The 24,428-nt window shown below is 31.7% G+C and overlaps 1 protein-coding gene and 6 non-coding genes across 7 annotated transcripts; all 7 read left to right on the top strand.

Annotated features, from left to right (window-relative positions):
- The first annotated feature begins 1,672 nt into the window (after window positions 1-1,672).
- LOC134706325 (histone H1-delta-like) lies at window positions 1,673-2,269 on the top strand. The gene has a single exon (XM_063565172.1). The coding sequence runs from the start codon at window positions 1,673-1,675 to the stop codon at window positions 2,267-2,269; it is 597 nt and encodes a 198-aa protein (XP_063421242.1).
- A 327-nt stretch (window positions 2,270-2,596) lies between these two features.
- Window positions 2,597-2,715, top strand: LOC134699849 (5S ribosomal RNA). The gene has a single exon (XR_010103685.1). It is a non-coding gene; the product is annotated as a 5S ribosomal RNA (ribosomal RNA).
- Window positions 2,716-2,858: 143 nt separating this feature from the next.
- Window positions 2,859-2,977, top strand: LOC134699771 (5S ribosomal RNA). The gene has a single exon (XR_010103666.1). It is a non-coding gene; the product is annotated as a 5S ribosomal RNA (ribosomal RNA).
- An 8,366-nt stretch (window positions 2,978-11,343) lies between these two features.
- LOC134699671 (5S ribosomal RNA) lies at window positions 11,344-11,462 on the top strand. Its single transcript, XR_010103642.1, has one exon. It is a non-coding gene; the product is annotated as a 5S ribosomal RNA (ribosomal RNA).
- A 144-nt stretch (window positions 11,463-11,606) lies between these two features.
- On the top strand, window positions 11,607-11,725 carry LOC134699554 (5S ribosomal RNA). Its single transcript, XR_010103631.1, has one exon. It is a non-coding gene; the product is annotated as a 5S ribosomal RNA (ribosomal RNA).
- An 8,667-nt stretch (window positions 11,726-20,392) lies between these two features.
- Window positions 20,393-20,511, top strand: LOC134699487 (5S ribosomal RNA). The gene has a single exon (XR_010103612.1). It is a non-coding gene; the product is annotated as a 5S ribosomal RNA (ribosomal RNA).
- A 144-nt stretch (window positions 20,512-20,655) lies between these two features.
- On the top strand, window positions 20,656-20,774 carry LOC134699413 (5S ribosomal RNA). Its single transcript, XR_010103579.1, has one exon. It is a non-coding gene; the product is annotated as a 5S ribosomal RNA (ribosomal RNA).
- Window positions 20,775-24,428: the final 3,654 nt, after the last annotated feature.

Raw genomic sequence — 24,428 nt, 5'->3', positions numbered from 1 at the left:
TCTCTATATATCAATGACCTCACTGATTTTTTGCTATCTCATAATGTGAAAGGTTTGTCATCAATATCGAACTCCCTTGAAACTAGCCTCAATATCTATTTAAAGCTGTTCATTTTATTATATGCCGATGATACTGTTCTAATGTCAGAAACAAAGGAAGACCTTCAAATGCAATTAAATTGCTTCAGTGAATATTGTGATACTTGGAAACTTAAAGTAAATACATCTAAGACTAAAGTTTTAATTTTTTCTAAAGGAAGACAGCCTAATAATATTAATTTCATTTATGAAGAAAATGAAATTGAAATAGTGAAAGAATTTAACTACCTTGGACTTTTGTTAACAAGATCCGGATCCTTCATTAAAGCAAAGAAAATACTATCAGAAAAAGCAACAAAAGCTATGTACAACGTTATCAAAAAAGGAAGGCAGTGTAATTTATCAATTGAATGCCAATTAGAGTTATTTGACAAACTGGTGAAACCAATTCTTCTATACGGATGTGAAGTATGGGGATTTGGAAAAAATGACATTATTGAACAAGTTCATCTCAAATTTTTAAAGCATTTACTACACCTCAAGAGATCTACCCCAAGCATGATTGTGTACGGTGAAACTGGACGATACCCATTGGAAATAAGCATTAAATGTCGAATGATAACATATTGGTGCAGGCTGCTTATAGATGAAAATAAGTTATCATCAATCTTATATAAATTTGTATATTCCCGATATCACACAAACAATGATGATATTTTATGGATAAAGAACATTAAAAATATATTGGACAATGCCGGATTTTCAAATTTATTTTATGTGCAAAATACAGACCTCACCAAATGGTTACCAAAAAGTATCAAACTTAGATTAATTGACCAGTTTAAACAAAGTTGGAATTCAGCTATCCAGAGCACATCAAAATGCATTACTTATAGGCTCTTTAAAGAACATTTTGAATTTGAGAATTATTTCAACATCATAAATGACCGAGATATATATACACTTTGTAAATTCCGAACATCGAATCATTCACTGCCAATAGAAAAGGGGAGATGGTATAACATTGATAGAAGCGATAGAAAATGTTCAATATGTACGAAAAGTGATATCGGAGACGAATACCACTATATTTTTGTTTGCCCGGCTTTACAAGATGAAAGAAGAAGATTTATCCCAAATGAACTAATACCAAGACATAACACTATTGCATTCAACAAACTGTTTAATTCAAAAAAACCAAAGACACTTAGAAATCTCAGCAATTTTATAAGATGTATTAATAGTAAGCTCACTCCTTCTTAACAACCATAATTTATATACCATACCTATACTTATAGGAAGTATTTCTTTATACAATTTTAACTATTACACTTGACTATCAAAATCTATATATATATTCTTTAATATGTTATCTCATCCGAAAAATTTTGAATTTTATGCATTTTAAACGCATAATTTGTTTTTTTTTATGTATATTTTTTTTCAACTTCTCTGTAACCTTTGTACTTGCATGGCTTTATGAGAATAAACTATCTATCTATCTATCTAAAGTTTAAGGGTGCTCTCGTCGAGGTCCGCGTTAGTTTGATAATTACACACTGTCGGTGATTTTTGCATATCATTGTAATCTGTCGTTCATTCGCACACATCGTTCAACAACCAAAGCCGCAAAATGTCTGACGCACCAGCACCAGTAGTAAAGACCCCAGCTAAGTCACCAAAGAAGAAAGCTGCAGCTAAACCAAAGAAAGTAGCTACTCATCCAAAATACAGCGAGATGGTCGGAAAGGCTATATCTGCTTTGAAAGAGCGTGGAGGCTCCAGCCGTCAAGCCATCCTCAAGTATATCTTAGCAAACTTCAGCGTTGGTAGCGATGCAAAAACAGTCAACACTCACTTGAAGTTAGCTCTGAAATCAGGAGTGAAGAGCAATAGCTTGAAACAGTCGAAGGGTACCGGCGCTTCTGGAAGCTTTAAGATTGGGGAAGTAGCTAAACCAGCTAAGAAACCAGCAAAGAAAGTAGTTAAACCTAAAGCAGCCAAGCCAAAGAAGGCAAAGACACCTACCAAAAAGACTGCCGCAAAGAAACCTGCAGCAAAGAAACCAGCAGGTGAAAAGAAAGCAGCTAAACCAAAAGCAAAGAAGCCAGCTGCAAAGAAACCTGCTGCAAAACCTGCTGCCAAATCTGCAAAGAAAGCCACAAAATCTCCCAAGAAGACAAAGGCTGCAGCTAAACCAAAGAAGGCAAAGACACCAAAGAAGAAGTAAATGAAGGAAGCATGATGCTTTTAAAGCTTAAACAGCCCTTTTAAGGGCTACCAAAATTTTTCAAAAAGAATCTGAAATTGTTGCATGGTATTAGTCACAAATAAAATATAGCTTGTCCCATTTTCTAAATCTCTCTTTCTTCTCTGCAATTTATTTCTACTACATGTGAACTTGCTAAGTTTTACTATCTTCCACTCTGGATCGTGCAGTAAATATTTAGTTTTGCTTCTATCTTAAACCCGAAAAAAAATCTTTTTATACAAATTCTTGATCTGTTCAAAATTGCTACTTCCTAACTTTATATATCAAAAAATTTAACACTTCTGTGTCTACGACCATATCACGTTGAAAACACCGGTTCTCGTCCGATCACCGAAGTTAAGCAACGTCGAGCCCGGTTAGTACTTGGATGGGTGACCGCCTGGGAATACCGGGTGTTGTAGACATTTTTTGTGTTCTTATAATTTTGCATTTCTAACAAACATATAATTAGTGTAAAGTTTTGCTTCTGAAAAAAAATATTATATATAAATTTTTGACAAAAATGCTACTACCTAACCTTATATATCAAAAATTTTAACACTTCTGTGTCTACGACCATATCACGTTGAAAACACCGGTTCTCGTCCGATCACCGAAGTTAAGCAACGTCGAGCCCGGTTAGTACTTGGATGGGTGACCGCCTGGGAATACCGGGTGTTGTAGACATTTTTTTACGTATAATTTTGTATTCCTACCAAACATAATGGTTCAATATTTTTTTTACTAATTTATTTGGATGTAATATTCAATGTATTTAGCTATCAATGAAGAAAACAGAAAATAAATCATTCATAAATTTATTTAGTTTTCAATACCCATCTGCATGTTGAAATATTTTTAAGTGAAATACATGCACGTCAAGTTATATACACTTGAGAATTCCACTCCTTCCACATGCATGTGACTATATATATTTTTTTAAAATTAGGTCTTTGAAAGGTCGTCTGTGATCATATGGTATCCGCCATTTGTCGTCATTTGAAATCGCCTCTTTCTTTTTGACCAGGGCTTATATGATTAATATTTTATTCTAAAAGGATTCTAATTAGCAAAAATTCATTATAGCAAAAACAAATAATAAACAATAAATAATAATTATAGTTTGTAAAGTTCCAGTAAAAACTTCGAATATTTGAAACGTCTTTCATCTCGGTCAAGGAAGTCCCGGTTTCGAAGTTTGCCATCTTTGTGTGCTTTCATATCGAAGGCAAAATCTAAATTTCTGGGAAGTCTCTTTATTTCTGTGTATATCTGAAAGCAAAAACATATAAAGAAATGATTTTACTACAAATTTATATCATTTTTACGGCACAATCTAGTTTTTGTGAAATAATACAACACGTTTTCTGATGAAGAATCGCACGAGTGAAATTGACAAGTTGTACATTAATCGTAAATATTTCTTCACTCGTGGTATCTTGTTTAATTCTTATGACATATTCTGAAAGATAAATTCCTGCTGAAAATTTTCGTGTATCATTTATATAACAAAAAGTACAATTTATTTGAAACAAATGATTAAAACTTGTCGAACAAGCACACAGATTTTCTTGTCGATCTGTTTGAATTAGATTGTCATGAAAGTTTAAGGGTGCTCTCGTCGAGGTCCGCGTTAGTTTGATAATTACACACTGTCAGTGATTTTTGCATATCATTGGTAGTGAGTCCAATGGTGTCACACACATGCATTTAGTTACTGAGCACTGATTGTTATTTATATGTAAACTTAGTTTCTTACTTTATGTACAGGCATTGATATTTCAGATATTTCAGCTATTTATTTAGATATTACATTAAGATATTTATATACAGGTTGTGTAAACTTAGGTTCAGAAAATTTTCTACTATTTTTTTTTTTTTTTTTTTTTTTTTTTTTATATATATTTAGTCACGCTTCTTCTCCAATAGGGAGTAGTAGTTTGGTAATTTAAGTATGTCTGATTCAGAAGACATTACTGTGATAGAACGATTTATTGATGGTCTCCATGAAAAAGTTATGGACAGAACTTATATGTCCCAAAATTTAATTAATATGGGTACAGGTTCAGAAACATCAGAATTAGAGAGTGAATCAGATATTGGCCAAGACCCATGGCAATATCAAAAAAGTAAAAGGAAACGTGTTAACAGTCAACAACACGACTCTTATAGTAGTGTGTTACAGGATACTGTAAAAAGGGCCCCCGTTAAAAGACTAATTAATAGTCCAAAACAGCCTAAAAAATATGTGTTAATAGTTTCTAATAGAGACGAAAAACTTGGATTAAAAAATCCAATACAAATACAAAAACTAATGAGTTCTTCTGTAGGTATTGTAAAAGAGCTCGGGGCAACAAGAACTGGTCATTTAATGGTTGTTTGTTTTGATAAACACCAGTTCAATCAATTGTCCAAACTTACACATCTAGGACAATGGTCAGTAAATGTGTTTCAGCCTAAATCGCTGAACACTACTATAGGTTGTATTTACAATGTTTCACTTGATATAGAAGAATCAGATTTACAGGACATTCTAGAGAAACAACAGGTCAGTCGATTTCAGAGACTAACATATTATGACATTAATACTAAAACTAGGGTTCCGTCAAAAACTCTAAAACTGTTTTTAACACAACAGAGTTACCACCCAGAGTGTTGATAGGTTTTAAGAGTCACAAAACAAAACTCTTTGTTCCAAAACCAACTCAATGTTTTAAATGTCAGGGTTTTGGACATATGCAAAGAGAATGTAGAAATAGTGTAAAATGTGTAAGGTGTGGGGAAGACCATAAAGATAGGGAGTGTAAAGTTAAGGCTAAATGTGCAAATTGCAACGGTGACCACCCAGCTACGAGTAAAGATTGCCCAAAGAAAATACAAAATGAAAAAATAATAAAAAGAGTGTGTAAAGAAAAATGCTCAGTTAAAGAAGCAAGAACACATGTTCTTAAAGAGTCAAAACAAAATCCTTTACAGGGTAAAAAGGAAAACCTTCCTAAAGAGCATGAAAAGATTTCTCTAACAAAGGGCTTATTTCAACAGCTCACAGAGTTTGACAATTTTATTCTCTTAATAATTATGACAGCAATACAGGTTCCAACATTATCTGATAATGAACAAAAAGTCAGTGTTGTAGCTGACATGGTATTAGAATTGCTTGGTGTACACGTTAACCAAGAATATATACTAGATAAACTTACATTAATAAACTAAGTTTTATTTATACTTGTATTTAATAATGAAATATATACTATTTACATTCATGTCAATTATAATGTATACTTTAATCATACTCATGGCTTTACAACTTAGTTTGGCACATTGGAACTGTCAGGGAATTCGGTCACACATACCGGAGTTTATATGGCACTTAAACAATATTAAAGATACGCCAAATATTTTATGTTTTCAAGAAACTTTTTGTAATCTCGAAAAAGATTACCCTGAAATACCAGGTTACACACTCGCAACATTCTCAAGTCGAGGTGTTAACAGAGGTGGAACAGCCATTTATGTTAAACAATATATTAACTATAGTACAGTTGATTTTCAGAGTACATTTGAAACTTCTGCAATTTATATTATACATAATAGTAAGAAATTACTGATACTTAATTTATATGACCCTAAATTAGACACTAAATATGAAGACTATGATACTCTTCTTAGTCAAATTACAACAGAATACATATTATGTGGTGACTTTAATGCTCACCATACATTGTGGGGGAAAAGAATCGATACTAAAGGTAGAGAACTTTTTAAGTGTATTCAAGATAATAATATATGTCTTTTAAACGAAGGATCAGGAACAAGACTGAATCCGATTAATTTAGAAACATCATGTTTAGATCTGACTTTTTGTAGTCCTAATATTGGACAAAAAATTAATTGGTTGGTAGATCAACATTCCACCTTTGGAAGTGATCATTTTTGTGTGTACATTGATTCTAATATATATATTGGTGATTACAACAGTGATTTCTCCCCTAAATGGAATTTTAAGAGAGCAAATTGGAAAAGCTTCACGAAAGAATGTGACATTAAATTTACAGAGAATTTAATTACAGATGATATACAGCAAACTAACAATACATTAACCACTGAATTGATTAATATAGCATGTACCCATATTCCTATTAAGAAATTTCATAAAACAAACAAACCTTGTGTTCCTTGGTGGACAAAGGAATGTACTTCAGCTATAAAAGCTAGAAACAAAGCTAGAAATAGAGCAAGACATACTGGAAGTGGCAATGATTTTAAAATTTATAAAGATAAAGAAAGATTTTGTAAAAAAGTATTAAAAGATACACAGGACAACCATTGGTCAAATTACTGTACTAGTCTCAATTGTAATAATAACATTTCAGATCTATGGCATAATGTTAAAAAGATGTTAGGGAAGATAAGTTCTAGGACAAACATTCCTATTCTGAAATATTTTAATAGATTTATTACAGATACGAAAGAAAAAGCAAACGTATTTGCAGAAAATTACTGCAAAGTCAGTAGTACATCAAATTACAATAACGACTTCAAAGAATTTAAGACTAAAACAGAAAAAGAAGAGATAAATGATTTTATTGAATATTACAAAATTAATACAGATTGTTTTAATGAAAAATTTACATTGCAAGAATTCAAAGATGCAATAGCTGATACTAATGATAGCTCGCCGGGAAAAGATAAAACAACTTATAGTATGTTTCGCCATTTATCTAATAAAACCTTAAGCATATTTTTACTATTTATTAATAAAATTTGGATGTTACAAGAACTTCCAAAGGAATGGAAACATTCAACAATTATTCCTAGTTTTAAACATGGTAAAGATCCCAGTGATCCATTATCATATAGACCTATTGCATTAACTTCTAATTTTAATAAGATAATGGAAAAAATGGTTAACAACAGATTAACATGGTTTCTGGAAAAAAATGATATATTTAACCCGAATCAAAACGGTTATAGAAAAAATAAAAGTACGATACAGCAATGTATACGTCTAGAAAATGCAATACAGAAATCTTTTGCTAAAAAACACATATTAGTTGGAATATTTATTGATTTTCAAAAAGCTTTCGATATGTTATGGAAACATGGTTTATTAAAAAAAATGAAAAAAATGGGTCTTAAAGGCAACATGCTTGCTTATGTTAATAATTTTCTCTCAGATAGAGTATTGCAGGTTAAGATAAACAACACTTTTTCAGATATTTTTGTTTTAGAAAATGGTACCCCCCAGGGAAGTTGTATAAGTCCAACGCTTTTTAATATTATGGTTAATGACATGTCAGACTGTTTAAAAAATTGTGAAATGTCACAATTTGCAGATGATGGGGCAATTTGGAAATCTGGACCATCATTAAAATTTTTACAAAAAAAAATTCAAGAAGACTTGAATAGTATAAGCAAATGGGGCTCAAATTGGGGTTTTTTACTTTCACCTTCAAAAACAGTCACAGTTATTTTTGCTAGGAAATCAAATTGTAATAATATTATATTAAAAATAGGAAATCACATTTTAGAAGTTGTTAAAGAAGTTAAATTTCTTGGAATTATTTTTGATAGATATCTTACTTGGAATAGTCATGTTCAGTATATTAATACAAGATGTACACAAATTTTAAACTGTATGAAACTTTTAACGGGAACGAAATGGGGAGCAACAAGTTATACACTAAGAAAAATTTATATTGCTTTAATAAGATCAAAAATTGACTATGGTTGTGAGGTTTACAATACAGCCTCTGCATCTATTAAGAAAATTTTAGATAAGGTACAAACACAATCTCTACGTTTATGTACAGGTTCTATGAAGTCAGCTTCATTAAAAGCACTTCAGGTGGAAATGGGAGACCCTCCTTACGAAATCAGAAGAAAAGCGTTAATAACAAAATCATTTTTAAATATTTCTACTTTCGAAAACAACCATCCAGCCAAAAAATCAATTCAAGATACTGCTACTTTTGAATTTTATAGTAAAACTGTTAAACGTAAACCATTTACATTAATTGCAAAAGATACTCTAAAAGGAAATAATTTTTCAGAAAATAATGTAGTTATATATAGAGAAAGTCCAATCCCCCCATGGCATTTTACAGTACCTATAGTAAACACGTATTTAAAAGATTACATTTCTAAAAAGGATTTACCACATTTAATTAAAAGTGAAGCCAATATCATGATAGATACTCAATATAAACACCATTTAAAAATATTCACTGACGGGTCAAAAGATCCAAATAGCAATGCCGGTTGTGCCTTTGTCATTCCAGAGTTAAAAATCAATAAGGGATTTAAGTTGAACAATCACCTTTCTATTTTTATGTGTGAATTGACAGCAATTTATTTATGTATATCATGGTTACAAGACTTTTTACCTTTTAACGTTGTGATTTTTGTAGACTCTCTATCAGCGCTTCAAGCACTGAAAATACCTTTAAACAAGATAAGAAATCAATTCTTACTTGACATTCATTTTTTACTAAGATCATTGTATCATTCAGGTACAAATATAATTTTTGAATGGATACCAAGTCATGTAGGAATACAAGGCAATGAGTTGGCTGATTTTCATGCTAAACAGGCATTAAGTTTTCAAAATATTTATATCTTTGTACCGTTGTTCAAAGATGATTTTAAAACATTGTGTAAAAATTTAATGAAAAAAATGTGGCAAGAAGAATGGGATAAAGAGAAAGATAGAGCATTGTATCAAATAAGTCCAAAAATTAATTTTGACATAAAAATACCAAAAATGTCCAGATACAAAGAAAGACTGATTTTTAAATTAAGAACTGGTTATATACCATTGAACAAACATCTTTATAAAATAGGCATATCTGACACTAAATTGTGTGAGGAGTGTCGTGTTGAAGAAACAGTTGAACATTTCTTATTACACTGCAAATTATATAACACAGAACGATCTATTTTATTTGACAGTTTAAGAAAGTTACAAATACAGAACTTTCAATTAAAAAATATCCTAACAGGATATAATTTTTTACCAATTGATACATACGTAAAGAGCACGAATAGAATGATACTTTAAAAGTATTACTTTTATAATACTTGTACAGGAAATGGATTTTATCTTTTACATAAAATAATTGGGGTCTACCTATATTAGGAAGAACTCATTGAGATCTGTCCCCACAAAAAAAAAAAAAAGAAAATTTGATAATGGATAAAATGTTTGTTAAACTTATTTTAGATTTTAAAATTAAAATGCTGCATAACAAATGAAAATAATACTGCTGGTCGCACATGTATCTTTCATTATACATTATACTGCAAAGTTGCACACACTATGCCTCATTGGCCACAGGACGCCAATCTCTGGGTCCAAACAGTATGGTAGTAGTAGTTCCCGTAGTCACGGTGTCAATAGTGGGTTACAGTTCAAAATTTAATTACCAGATTGATTATTCGGTGGTCTCATGGTCAGTGAGGGCAGTCGGGGTCAATACACAGACCACGACAATCCTCACTGAACAAGGGGACCATAACTCAAACTGGTCTCTTTAATTGGTATCTAGGGGATTTAACATATATTTTAATTCTTTTATTAATCCCAATGTAGGTGACATAAGTATGCGACAGTCTTTTTTTACCTGGCGCATACATATATTTGGCAATTTTTCATTAAATAATTGACACCGGGCTATCGGGAAGCATTATCTAATCTCTATCTTCAGCGATGGACATTCAGATTCATTTTATACACTCATGTATATTAATTAGCTGCTACTACCATACAAATCAAAGCAATCTAAGTAATTAGCCATGCAACGAAACAAAAGTTTGAACGACAAAATAAATATTTAAAAAAGAAATCTACAGAATTCTACAAAAGTCAAACCACAATACATTAAAGACTTAGAAAAAAAAAGAACAAAAAAAACCTCACAACTTAAGAACTCACGTGTAGTGAACAAAACACGAAACACTAAGTTTCTTCAAAAAACAGTAACGATAAGTGAAATTAGGGCGCAAGTTCCATAGCAGGAAAGTCGCCTCCCAAAACATCAATAATAATAATAATAATAATTTTTGCATATCATTGTAATCTGTCGTTCATTCGCACACATCGTTCAACAACCAAAGCCGCAAAATGTCTGACGCACCAGCACCAGTAGTAAAGACCCCAGCTAAGTCACCAAAGAAGAAAGCTGCAGCTAAACCAAAGAAAGTAGCTACTCATCCAAAATACAGCGAGATGGTCGGAAAGGCTATATCTGCTTTGAAAGAGCGTGGAGGCTCCAGCCGTCAAGCCATCCTCAAGTATATCTTAGCAAACTTCAGCGTTGGTAGCGATGCAAAAACAGTCAACACTCACTTGAAGTTAGCTCTGAAATCAGGAGTGAAGAGCAAGAGCTTGAAACAGTCGAAGGGTACCGGCGCTTCTGGAAGCTTTAAGATTGGGGAAGTAGCTAAACCAGCTAAGAAACCAGCAAAGAAAGTAGTTAAACCTAAAGCAGCCAAGCCAAAGAAGGCAAAGACACCTACCAAAAAGACTGCCGCAAAGAAACCTGCAGCAAAGAAACCAGCAGGTGAAAAGAAAGCAGCTAAACCAAAAGCAAAGAAGCCAGCTGCAAAGAAACCTGCTGCAAAACCTGCTGCCAAATCTGCAAAGAAAGCCACAAAATCTCCCAAGAAGACAAAGGCTGCAGCTAAACCAAAGAAGGCAAAGACACCAAAGAAGAAGTAAATGAAGGAAGCATGATGCTTTTAAAGCTTAAACAGCCCTTTTAAGGGCTACCAAAATTTTTCAAAAAGAATCTGAAATTGTTGCATGGTATTAGTCACAAATAAAATATATAGCCTGTCCCATTTTCTAAATCTCTCTTTCTTCTCTGCAATTTATTTCTACTATAAAGTCCATGTGAACTTGCTTTTTTACTATCTTCCCCTCTGGATCGTGCAGTAAATATTTAGTTTTGCTTCTATCTTAAACCTGAAAAAAATCTTTTTTATACAAATTCTTGACCTGTTCAAAATTGCTACTTCCTAACTTTATATATCAAAAATTTTAACACTTCTGTGTCTACGACCATATCACGTTGAAAACACCGGTTCTCGTCCGATCACCGAAGTTAAGCAACGTCGAGCCCGGTTAGTACTTGGATGGGTGACCGCCTGGGAATACCGGGTGTTGTAGACATTTTTTTGTGTTCTTATAATTTTGCATTTCTATCAAACATATAATTAATGTAAAGTTTTGCTTCTGAAAAAAATTATTATATATAAATTTTTGTCAAAAATGCTACTAGCCAACCTTATATATCAAAAATTTTAACACTTCTGTGTCTACGACCATATCACGTTGAAAACACCGGTTCTCGTCCGATCACCGAAGTTAAGCAACGTCGAGCCCGGTTAGTACTTGGATGGGTGACCGCCTGGGAATACCGGGTGTTGTAGACACTTTTTTACGTATAATTTTGTATTCCTACCAAACATAATGGTTCAATATTTTGTTTACTAATTTATTTGGATGTAATATTCAATGTATTTAGCTATCAATGAAGAAAACAGAAAATAAATCATTCATAAATTTATTTAGTTTTCAATACCCATCTGCATGTTGAAATGTTTTTAAGTGAAATACATGCACGTCAAGTTATATACACTTGAGAATTCCACTCCTTCCACATGCATGTGACTATATATATTTTTTTTAAATTAGGTCTTTGAAAGGTCGTCTGTGATCATATGGTATCCGCCATTTGTCGTCATTTGAAATCGCCTCTTTCTTTTTGACCAGGGCTTATATGATTCACATTTTTTTCTAAAAGGATTCTAATTAGCAAAAATTCATTATAGCAAAAACAAATAATAAACAATAAATAATAATTATAGTTTGTAAAGTTCCAGTAAAAACTTCGAATATTTGAAACGTCTTTCATCTCGGTCAAGGAAGTCCCGGTTTCGAAGTTTGCCATCTTTGTGTGCTTTCATATCGAAGGCAAAATCTAAATTTCTGGGAAGTCTCTTTATTTCTGTGTATATCTGAAAGCAAAAACATATAAAGAAATGATTTTACTACAAATTTATATCATTTTTACGGCACAATCTAGTTTTTGTGAAATAATACAACACGTTTTCTGATGAAGAATCGCACGAGTGAAATTGACAAGTTGTACATTAATCGTAAATATTTCTTCACTCGTGGTATCTTGTTTAATTCTTATGACATATTCTGAAAGATAAATTCCTGCTGAAAATTTTCGTGTATCATTTATATAACAAAAAGTACAATTTATTTGAAACAAATGATTAAAACTTGTCGAACAAGCACACAGATTTTCTTGTCGATCTGTTTGAATTAGATTGTCATGAAAGTTTAAGGGTGCTCTCGTCGAGGTCCGCGTTAGTTTGATAATTACACACTGTCAGTGATTTTTGCATATCAAATCAAAGCAATCTATGTAATTAGCCATGCAACGAAACAAAAGTTTGAACGACAAAATAAATATTTTAAAAATCTACAGAATTTTACAAAAGTAAAACCACAATACATTAAAGACTTGGAAAAAAAAAAAAAGAACAAAAAAGAAAAAACTCACAACTTAAGAACTCACGTGTAGTGAACAAAACACGAAACACTAAGTTTTTTTTTTATTCTTCAAAAACAGTAACGATAAGTGAAATTAGGGCGCAAGTTCCATAGCAGGAAAGTCGCCTCCCAAAACATCAATAATAATAATAATAATTTTTGCATATCATTGGTAGTGAGTCCAATGGTGTCACACACATGCATTTAGTTACTGAGCACTGATTGTTATTTATATGTAAACTTAGTTTCTTACTTAATGTACAGGCATTGATATTTCAGATATTTCAGCTATTTATTTAGATATTACATTAAGATATTTATATGCAGGTTGTGTAAACTTAGGTTCAGAAAATTTTCTACTATTTTTTTTTTTTGTTTATATATATTTAGTCACGCTTCTTCTCCAATAGGGAGTAGTAGTTTGGTAATTTAAGTATGTCTGATTCAGAAGACATTACTGTGATAGAACGATTTATTGATGGTCTCCATGAAAAAGTTATGGACAGAACTTATATGTCCCAAAATTTAATTGATATGGATACAGGTTCAGAAACATCAGAATTAGAGAGTGAATCAGATATTGGCCAAGACCCATGGCAATATCAAAAAAGTAAAAGGAAACGTGTTAACAGTCAACAACACGACTCTTATAGTAGTGTGTTACAGGATACTGTAAAAAGGGCCCCCGTTAAAAGACTAATTAATAGTCCAAAACAGCCTAAAAAATATGTGTTAATAGTTTCTAATAGAGACGAAAAACTTGGATTAAAAAATCCAATACAAATACAAAAACTAATGAGTTCTTCTGTAGGTATTGTAAAAGAGCTCGGGGCAACAAGAACTGGTCATTGAATGGTTGTTTGTTTTGATAAACACCAGTTCAATCAATTGTCCAAACTTACACATCTAGGACAATGGTCAGTAAATGTGTTTCAGCCTAAATCGCTGAACACTACTATAGGTTGTATTTACAATGTTTCACTTGATATAGAAGAATCAGATTTACAGGACATTCTAGAGAAACAACAGGTCAGTCGATTTCAGAGACTAACATATTATGACATTAATACTAAAACTAGGGTTCCGTCAAAAACTCTAAAACTGTTTTTTAACACAACAGAGTTACCACCCAGAGTGTTGATAGGTTTTAAGAGTCACAAAACAAAACTCTTTGTTCCAAAACCAACTCAATGTTTTAAATGTCAGGGTTTTGGACATATGCAAAGAGAATGTAGAAATAGTGTAAAATGTGTAAGGTGTGGGGAAGACCATAAAGATAGGGAGTGTAAAGTTAAGGCTAAATGTGCAAATTGCAACGGTGACCACCCAGCTACGAGTAAAGATTGCCCAAAGAAAATACAAAATGAAAAAATAATAAAAAGAGTGTGTAAAGAAAAATGCTCAGTTAAAGAAGCAAGAACACATGTTCTTAAAGAGTCAAAACAAAATCCTTTACAGGGTAAAAAGGAAAAACTTCCTAAAGAGCATGAAAAGATTTCTCTAACAAAGGGCTTATTTCAACAGCTCACAGAGTTTGACAATTTTATTCTCTTAATAATTATGACAGCAATACAGGTTCCAACATTATCTGATAATGAACAAAAAGTCAGTGTTGTAGCTGACATGGTATTAGAATTGCTTGGTGTACACGTTAACCAAGAATATATACTAGATAAACTTACATTAATAAACTAAGTTTTTATTTATACTTGTATTTAATAATGAAATATATACTATTTACATTCATGTCAATTATAATGTATACTTTAATCATACTCATGGCTTTACAACTTAGTTTGGCACATTGGAACTGTCAGGGAATTCGGTCACACATACCGGAGTTTATATGGCACTTAAACAATATTAAAGATACGCCAAATATTTTATGTTTTCAAGAAACTTTTTGTAATCTCGAAAAAGATTACCCTGAAATACCAGGTTACACACTCGCAACATTCTAAAGTCGAGGTGTTAACAGAGGTGGAACAGCCATTTATGTTAAACAATATATTAACTATAGTACAGTTGATTTTCAGAGTACATTTGAAACTTCTGCAATTTATATTATACATAATAGTAAGAAATTATTGATACTTAATTTATATGACCCTAAATTAGACACTAAATATGAAGACTATGATACTCTTCTTAGTCAAATTACAACAGAATACATATTATGTGGTGACTTTAATGCTCACCATACATTGTGGGGGAAAAGAATCGATACTAAAGGTAGAGAACTTTTTAAGTGTATTCAAGATAATAATATATGTCTTTTAAACGAAGGATCAGGAACAAGACTGAATCCGATTAATTTAGAAACATCATGTTTAGATCTGACTTTTTGTAGTCCTAATATTGGACAAAAAATTAATTGGTTGGTAGATCAACATTCCACCTTTGGAAGTGATCATTTTTGTGTGTACATTGATTCTAATATATATATTGGTGATTACAACAGTGATTTCTCCCCTAAATGGAATTTTAAGAGAGCAAATTGGAAAAGCTTCACGAAAGAATGTGACATTAAATTTACAGAGAATTTAATTACAGATGATATACAGCAAACTAACAATACATTAACCACTGAATTGATTAATATAGCATGTACCCATATTCCTATTAAGAAATTTCATAAAACAAACAAACCTTGTGTTCCTTGGTGGACAAAGGAATGTACTTCAGCTATAAAAGCTAGAAACAAAGCTAGAAATAGAGCAAGACATACTGGAAGTGGCAATGATTTTAAAATTTATAAAGATAAAGAAAGATTTTGTAAAAAAGTATTAAAAGATACACAGGACAACCATTGGTCAAATTACTGTACTAGTCTCAATTGTAATAATAACATTTCAGATCTATGGCATAATGTTAAAAAGATGTTAGGGAAGATAAGTTCTAGGACAAACATTCCTATTCTGAAATATTTTAATAGATTTATTACAGATACGAAAGAAAAAGCAAACGTATTTGCAGAAAATTACTGCAAAGTCAGTAGTACATCAAATTACAATAACGACTTCAAAGAATTTAAGACTAAAACAGAAAAAGAAGAGATAAATGATTTTATTGAATATTACAAAATTAATACAGATTGTTTTAATGAAAAATTTACATTGCAAGAATTCAAAGATGCAATAGCTGATACTAATGATAGCTCGCCGGGAAAAGATAGAACAACTTATAGTATGTTTCGCCATTTATCTAATAAAACCTTAAGCATATTTTTACTATTTATTAATAAAATTTGGATGTTACAAGAACTTCCAAAGGAATGGAAACATTCAACAATTATTCCTAGTTTTAAACATGGTAAAGATCCCAGTGATCCATTATCATATAGACCTATTGCATTAACTTCTAATTTTAATAAGATAATGGAAAAAATGGTTAACAACAGATTAACATGGTTTCTGGAAAAAAATAATATATTTAACCCGAATCAAAACGGTTATAGAAAAAATAAAAGTACGATACAGCAATGTATACGTCTAGAAAATGCAATACAGAAATCTTTTGCTAAAAAACACATATTAGTTGGAATATTTATTGATTTTCAAAAAGCTTTCGATATGTTATGGAAACATGGTTTATTAAAAAAAATGAAAAAAATGGGTCTTAAAGGCAACATGCTTGCTTATGTTAATAATTTTCTCTCAGATAGAGTATTGCAAGTTAAGATAAACAACACTTTTTCAGATATTTTTGTTTTAGAAAATGGTACCCCCCAGGGAAGTTGTATAAGTCCAACGCTTTTTAATATTATGGTTAATGACATGTCAGACTGTTTAAAAAATTGTGAAATGTCACAATTTGCAGATGATGGGGCAATTTGGAAATCTGGACCATCATTAAAATTTTTACAAAAAAAAATTCAAGAAGACTTGAATAGTATAAGCAAATGGTGCTCAAATTGGGTTTTTTTACTTTCACCTTCAAAAACAGTCACAGTTATTTTTGCTAGGAAATCAAATTGTAATAATATTATATTAAAAATAGGAAATCACATTTTAGAAGTTGTTAAAGAAGTTAAATTTCTTGGAATTATTTTTGATAGATATCTTACTTGGAATAGTCATGTTCAGTATATTAATACAAGATGTACAAAAATTTTAAACTGTATGAAACTTTTAACGGGAACGAAATGGGGAGCAACAAGTTATACACTAAGAAAAATTTATATTGCTTTAATAAGATCAAAAATTGACTATGATTGTGAGGTTTACAATACAGCCTCTGCATCTATTAAGAAAATTTTAGATAAGGTACAAACACAATCTCTACGTTTATGTACAGGTTCTATGAAGTCAGCTTCATTAAAAACACTTCAGGTGGAAATGGGAGACCCTCCTTACGAAATCAGAAGAAAAGCGTTAATAACAAAATCATTTTTAAATATTTCTACTTTCGAAAACAACCATCCAGCCAAAAAATCAATTCAAGATACTGCTACTTTTGAATTTTATAGTAAAACTGTTAAACGTAAACCATTTACATTAATTGCAAAAGATACTCTAAAAGGAAATAATTTTTCAGAAAATAATGTAGTTATATATAGAGAAAGTCCAATCCCCCCATGGCATTTTACAGTACCTATAGTAAACACGTATTTAAAAGATTACATTTCTAAAAAGGATTTACCACATTTAATTAAAAGTGAAGCCAATATCATGATAGATACTCAATATAAACACCATTTAAAAATATTCACTGACGGGTCAAAAGATCCAAATAGCAATGCCGGTTGTGCCTTTGTCATTCCAGAGTTAAAAATCAATAAGGGATTTAAGCTGAACAATCACCTTTCTATTTTTATGTGTGAATTGACAGCAATTTATTTATGTATATCATGGTTACAAGACTTTTTACCTTTTAACGTTGTGATTTTTGTAGACTCTCTATCAGCGCTTCAAGCACTGAAAATACCTTTAAACAAGATAAGAAATCAATTCTTACTTGACATTCATTTTTTACTAAGATCATTGTATCATTCAGGTACAAATATAATTTTTGAATGGATACCAAGTCATGTAGGAATACAAGGCAATGAGTTGGCTGATTTTCATGCTAAACAGGCATTAAGTTTTCAAAATATTTATATCTTTGTACCGTTGTTCAAAGATGATTTTAAAACATTGTGTAAAAATTTAATGAAAAAAATGTGGCAAGAAGAATGGGATAAAGAGAAAGATAGAGCATTGTATCAAATAAGTCCAAAAATTAATTTTGACATAAAAATACCAAAAATGTCCAGATACAAAGAAAGACTGATTTTTAAATTAAGAACTGGTTATATACCATTGAACAAACATCTTTATAAAATAGGCATATCTGACACTAAATTGTGTGAGGAGTGTCGTGTTGAAGAAACAGTTGAACATTTCTTATTACACTGCAAATTATATAACACAGAACGATCTATTTTATTTGACAGTTTAAGAAAGTTACAAATACAGAACTTTCAATTAAAAAATATCCTAACAGGATATAATTTTTTACCAATTGATACATACGTAAAGAGCACGAATAGAATGATACTTTAAAAGTATTACTTTTATAATACTTGTACAGGAAATGGATTTTATCTTTTACATAAAATAATTGGGGTCTACCTATATTAGGAAGAACTCATTGAGATCTGTCCCCACAAAAAAAAAAAAAAGAAAATTTGATAATGGATAAAATGTTTGTTAAACTTATTTTAGATTTTAAAATTAAAATGCTGCATAACAAATGAAAATAATACTGCTGGTCGCACATGTATCTTTCATTATACATTATACTGCAAAGTTGCACACACTATGCCTCATTGGCCACAGGACGCCAATCTCTGGGTCCAAACAGTATGGTAGTAGTAGTTCCCGTAGTCACGGTGTCAATAGTGGGTTACAGTTCAAAATTTAATTACCAGATTGATTATTCGGTGGTCTCATGGTCAGTGAGGGCAGTCGGGGTCAATACACAGACCACGACAATCCTCACTGAACAAGGGGACCATAACTCAAACTGGTCTCTTTAATTGGTATCTAGGGGATTTAACATATATTTTAATTCTTTTATTAATCCCAATGTAGGTGACATAAGTATGCGACAGTCTTTTTTTACCTGGCGCATACATATATTTGGCAATTTTTCATTAAATAATTGACACCGGGCTATCGGGAAGCATTATCTAATCTCTATCTTCAGCGATGGACATTCAGATTCATTTTATACACTCATGTATATTAATTAGCTGCTACTACCATACAAATCAAAGCAATCTAAGTAATTAGCCATGCAACGAAACAAAAGTTTGAACGACAAAATAAATATTTAAAAAAGAAATCTACAGAATTCTACAAAAGTCAAACCACAATACATTAAAGACTTAGAAAAAAAAAGAACAAAAAAAACCTCACAACTTAAGAACTCACGTGTAGTGAACAAAACACGAAACACTAAGTTTCTTCAAAAAACAGTAACGATAAGTGAAATTAGGGCGCAAGTTCCATAGCAGGAAAGTCGCCTCCCAAAACATCAATAATAATAATAATAATAATTTTTGCATATCATTGTAATCTGTCGTTCATTCGCACACATCGTTCAACAACCAAAGCCGCAAAATGTCTGACGCACCAGCACCAGTAGTAAAGACCCCAGCTAAGTCACCAAAGAAGAAAGCTGCAGCTAAACCAAAGAAAGTAGCTACTCATCCAAAATACAGCGAGATGGTCGGAAAGGCTATATCTGCTTTGAAAGAGCGTGGAGGCTCCAGCCGTCAAGCCATCCTCAAGTATATCTTAGCAAACTTCAGCGTTGGTAGCGATGCAAAAACAGTCAACACTCACTTGAAGTTAGCTCTGAAATCAGGAGTGAAGAGCAAGAGCTTGAAACAGTCGAAGGGTACCGGCGCTTCTGGAAGCTTTAAGATTGGGGAAGTAGCTAAACCAGCTAAGAAACCAGCAAAGAAAGTAGTTAAACCTAAAGCAGCCAAGCCAAAGAAGGCAAAGACACCTACCAAAAAGACTGCCGCAAAGAAACCTGCAGCAAAGAAACCAGCAGGTGAAAAGAAAGCAGCTAAACCAAAAGCAAAGAAGCCAGCTGCAAAGAAACCTGCTGCAAAACCTGCTGCCAAATCTGCAAAGAAAGCCACAAAATCTCCCAAGAAGACAAAGGCTGCAGCTAAACCAAAGAAGGCAAAGACACCAAAGAAGAAGTAAATGAAGGAAGCATGATGCTTTTAAAGCTTAAACAGCCCTTTTAAGGGCTACCAAAATTTTTCAAAAAGAATCTGAAATTGTTGCATGGTATTAGTCACAAATAAAATATATAGCTTGTCCCATTTTCTAAATCTCTCTTTCTTCTCTGCAATTTATTTCTACTATAAAGTCCATGTGAACTTGCTTTTTTACTATCTTCCCCTCTGGATCGTGCAGTAAATATTTAGTTTTGCTTCTATCTTAAACCTGAAAAAATCTTTTTTATACAAATTCTTGACCTGTTCAAAATTGCTACTTCCTAACTTTATATATCAAGAATTTTAACACTTCTGTGTCTACGACCATATCACGTTGAAAACACCGGTTCTCGTCCGATCACCGAAGTTAAGCAACGTCGAGCCCGGTTAGTACTTGGATGGGTGACCGCCTGGGAATACCGGGTGTTGTAGACATTTTTTTGTGTTCTTATAATTTTGCATTTCTATCAAACATATAATTAATGTAAAGTTTTGCTTCTGAAAAAAATTATTATATATAAATTTTTGTCAAAAATGCTACTAGCCAACCTTATATATCAAAAATTTTAACACTTCTGTGTCTACGACCATATCACGTTGAAAACACCGGTTCTCGTCCGATCACCGAAGTTAAGCAACGTCGAGCCCGGTTAGTACTTGGATGGGTGACCGCCTGGGAATACCGGGTGTTGTAGACACTTTTTTACGTATAATTTTGTATTCCTACCAAACATAATGGTTCAATATTTTGTTTACTAATTTATTTGGATGTAATATTCAATGTATTTAGCTATCAATGAAGAAAACAGAAAATAAATCATTCATAAATTTATTTAGTTTTCAATACCCATCTGCATGTTGAAATATTTTTAAGTGAAATACATGCACGTCAAGTTATATACACTTGAGAATTCCACTCCTTCCACATGCATGTGACTATATATATTTTTTTTAAATTAGGTCTTTGAAAGGTCGTCTGTGATCATATGGTATCCGCCATTTGTCGTCATTTGAAATCGCCTCTTTCTTTTTGACCAGGGCTTATATGATTCACATTTTTTTCTAAAAGGATTCTAATTAGCAAAAATTCATTATAGCAAAAACAAATAATAAACAATAAATAATAATTATAGTTTGTAAAGTTCCAGTAAAAACTTCGAATATTTGAAACGTCTTTCATCTCGGTCAAGGAAGTCCCGGTTTCGAAGTTTGCCATCTTTGTGTGCTTTCATATCGAAGGCAAAATCTAAATTTCTGGGAAGTCTCTTTATTTCTGTGTATATCTGAAAGCAAAAACATATAAAGAAATGATTTTACTACAAATTTATATCATTTTTACGGCACAATCTAGTTTTTGTGAAATAATACAACACGTTTTCTGATGAAGAATCGCACGAGTGAAATTGACAAGTTGTACATTAATCGTAAATATTTCTTCACTCGTGGTATCTTGTTTAATTCTTATGACATATTCTGAAAGATAAATTCCTGCTGAAAATTTTCGTGTATCATTTATATAACAAAAAGTACAATTTATTTGAAACAAATGATTAAAACTTGTCGAACAAGCACACAGATTTTCTTGTCGATCTGTTTGAATTAGATTGTCATGAAAGTTTAAGGGTGCTCTCGTCGAGGTCCGCGTTAGTTTGATAATTACACACTGTCAGTGATTTTTGCATATCAAATCAAAGCAATCTATGTAATTAGCCATGCAACGAAACAAAAGTTTGAACGACAAAATAAATATTTTAAAAATCTACAGAATTTTACAAAAGTAAAACCACAATACATTAAAGACTTGGAAAAAAAAAAAAGAACAAAAAAGAAAAAACTCACAACTTAAGAACTCACGTGTAGTGAACAAAACACGAAACACTAAGTTTTTTTTTTATTCTTCAAAAACAGTAACGATAAGTGAAATTAGGGCGCAAGTTCCATAGCAGGAAAGTCGCCTCCCAAAACATCAATAATAATAATAATAATTTTTGCATATCATTGGTAGTGAGTCCAATGGTGTCACACACATGCATTTAGTTACTGAGCACTGATTGTTATTTATATGTAAACTTAGTTTCTTACTTAATGTACAGGCATTGATATTTCAGATATTTCAGCTATTTATTTAGATATTACATTAAGATATTTATATGCAGGTTGTGTAAACTTAGGTTCAGAAAATTTTCTACTATTTTTTTTTTTGTTTATATATATTTAGTCACGCTTCTTCTCCAATAGGGAGTAGTAGTTTGGTAATTTAAGTATGTCTGATTCAGAAGACATTACTGTGATAGAACGATTTATTGATGGTCTCCATGAAAAAGTTATGGACAGAACTTATATGTCCCAAAATTTAATTGATATGGATACAGGTTCAGAAACATCAGAATTAGAGAGTGAATCAGATATTGGCCAAGACCCATGGCAATATCAAAAAAGTAAAAGGAAACGTGTTAACAGTCAACAACACGACTCTTATAGTAGTGTGTTACAGGATACTGTAAAAAGGGCCCCCGTTAAAAGACTAATTAATAGTCCAAAACAGCCTAAAAAATATGTGTTAATAGTTTCTAATAGAGACGAAAAACTTGGATTAAAAAATCCAATACAAATACAAAAACTAATGAGTTCTTCTGTAGGTATTGTAAAAGAGCTCGGGGCAACAAGAACTGGTCATTTAATGGTTGTTTGTTTTGATAAACACCAGTTCAATCAATTGTCCAAACTTACACATCTAGGACAATGGTCAGTAAATGTGTTTCAGCCTAAATCGCTGAACACTACTATAGGTTGTATTTACAATGTTTCACTTGATATAGAAGAATCAGATTTACAGGACATTCTAGAGAAACAACAGGTCAGTCGATTTCAGAGACTAACATATTATGACATTAATACTAAAACTAGGGTTCCGTCAAAAACTCTAAAACTGTTTTTTAACACAACAGAGTTACCACCCAGAGTGTTGATAGGTTTTAAGAGTCACAAAACAAAACTCTTTGTTCCAAAACCAACTCAATGTTTTAAATGTCAGGGTTTTGGACATATGCAAAGAGAATGTAGAAATAGTGTAAAATGTGTAAGGTGTGGGGAAGACCATAAAGATAGGGAGTGTAAAGTTAAGGCTAAATGTGCAAATTGCAACGGTGACCACCCAGCTACGAGTAAAGATTGCCCAAAGAAAATACAAAATGAAAAAATAATAAAAAGAGTGTGTAAAGAAAAATGCTCAGTTAAAGAAGCAAGAACACATGTTCTTAAAGAGTCAAAACAAAATCCTTTACAGGGTAAAAAGGAAAAACTTCCTAAAGAGCATGAAAAGATTTCTCTAACAAAGGGCTTATTTCAACAGCTCACAGAGTTTGACAATTTTATTCTCTTAATAATTATGACAGCAATACAGGTTCCAACATTATCTGATAATGAACAAAAAGTCAGTGTTGTAGCTGACATGGTATTAGAATTGCTTGGTGTACACGTTAACCAAGAATATATACTAGATAAACTTACATTAATAAACTAAGTTTTTATTTATACTTGTATTTAATAATGAAATATATACTATTTACATTCATGTCAATTATAATGTATACTTTAATCATACTCATGGCTTTACAACTTAGTTTGGCACATTGGAACTGTCAGGGAATTCGGTCACACATACCGGAGTTTATATGGCACTTAAACAATATTAAAGATACGCCAAATATTTTATGTTTTCAAGAAACTTTTTGTAATCTCTAAAAAGATTACCCTGAAATACCAGGTTACACACTCGCAACATTCTCAAGTCGAGGTGTTAACAGAGGTGGAACAGCCATTTATGTTAAACAATATATTAACTATAGTACAGTTGATTTTCAGAGTACATTTGAAACTTCTGCAATTTATATTATACATAATAGTAAGAAATTACTGATACTTAATTTATATGACCCTAAATTAGACACTAAATATGAAGACTATGATACTCTTCTTAGTCAAATTACAACAGAATACATATTATGTGGTGACTTTAATGCTCACCATACATTATGGGGGAAAAGAATCGATACTAAAGGTAGAGAACTTTTTAAGTGTATTCAAGATAATAATATATGTCTTTTAAACGAAGGATCAGGAACTAGACTGAATCCGATTAATTTAGAAACATCATGTTTAGATCTGACTTTTTGTAGTCCTAATATTGGACAAAAAATTAATTGGTTGGTAGATCAACATTCCACCTTTGGAAGTGATCACTTTTGTGTGTACATTGATTCTAATATATATATTGGTGATTACAACAGTGATTTCTCCCCTAAATGGAATTTTAAGAGATGTGACATTAAATTTACAGAGAATTTAATTAC

Source organism: Mytilus trossulus, chromosome 1 (genome assembly GCF_036588685.1).
Source record: "Mytilus trossulus isolate FHL-02 chromosome 1, PNRI_Mtr1.1.1.hap1, whole genome shotgun sequence".
In the NCBI taxonomy this organism is placed as follows: Eukaryota; Metazoa; Mollusca; class Bivalvia; order Mytilida; family Mytilidae; genus Mytilus; species Mytilus trossulus.
This window is presented reverse-complemented; position numbering and strand designations above follow the sequence as displayed.

Excerpts from the sequence above, each read along its gene's own strand:
- LOC134706325 (XM_063565172.1), top strand. The coding sequence starts at position 1,673 with ATGTCTGACGCACCAGCACCAGTAGTAAAGACCCCAGCTAAGTCACCA.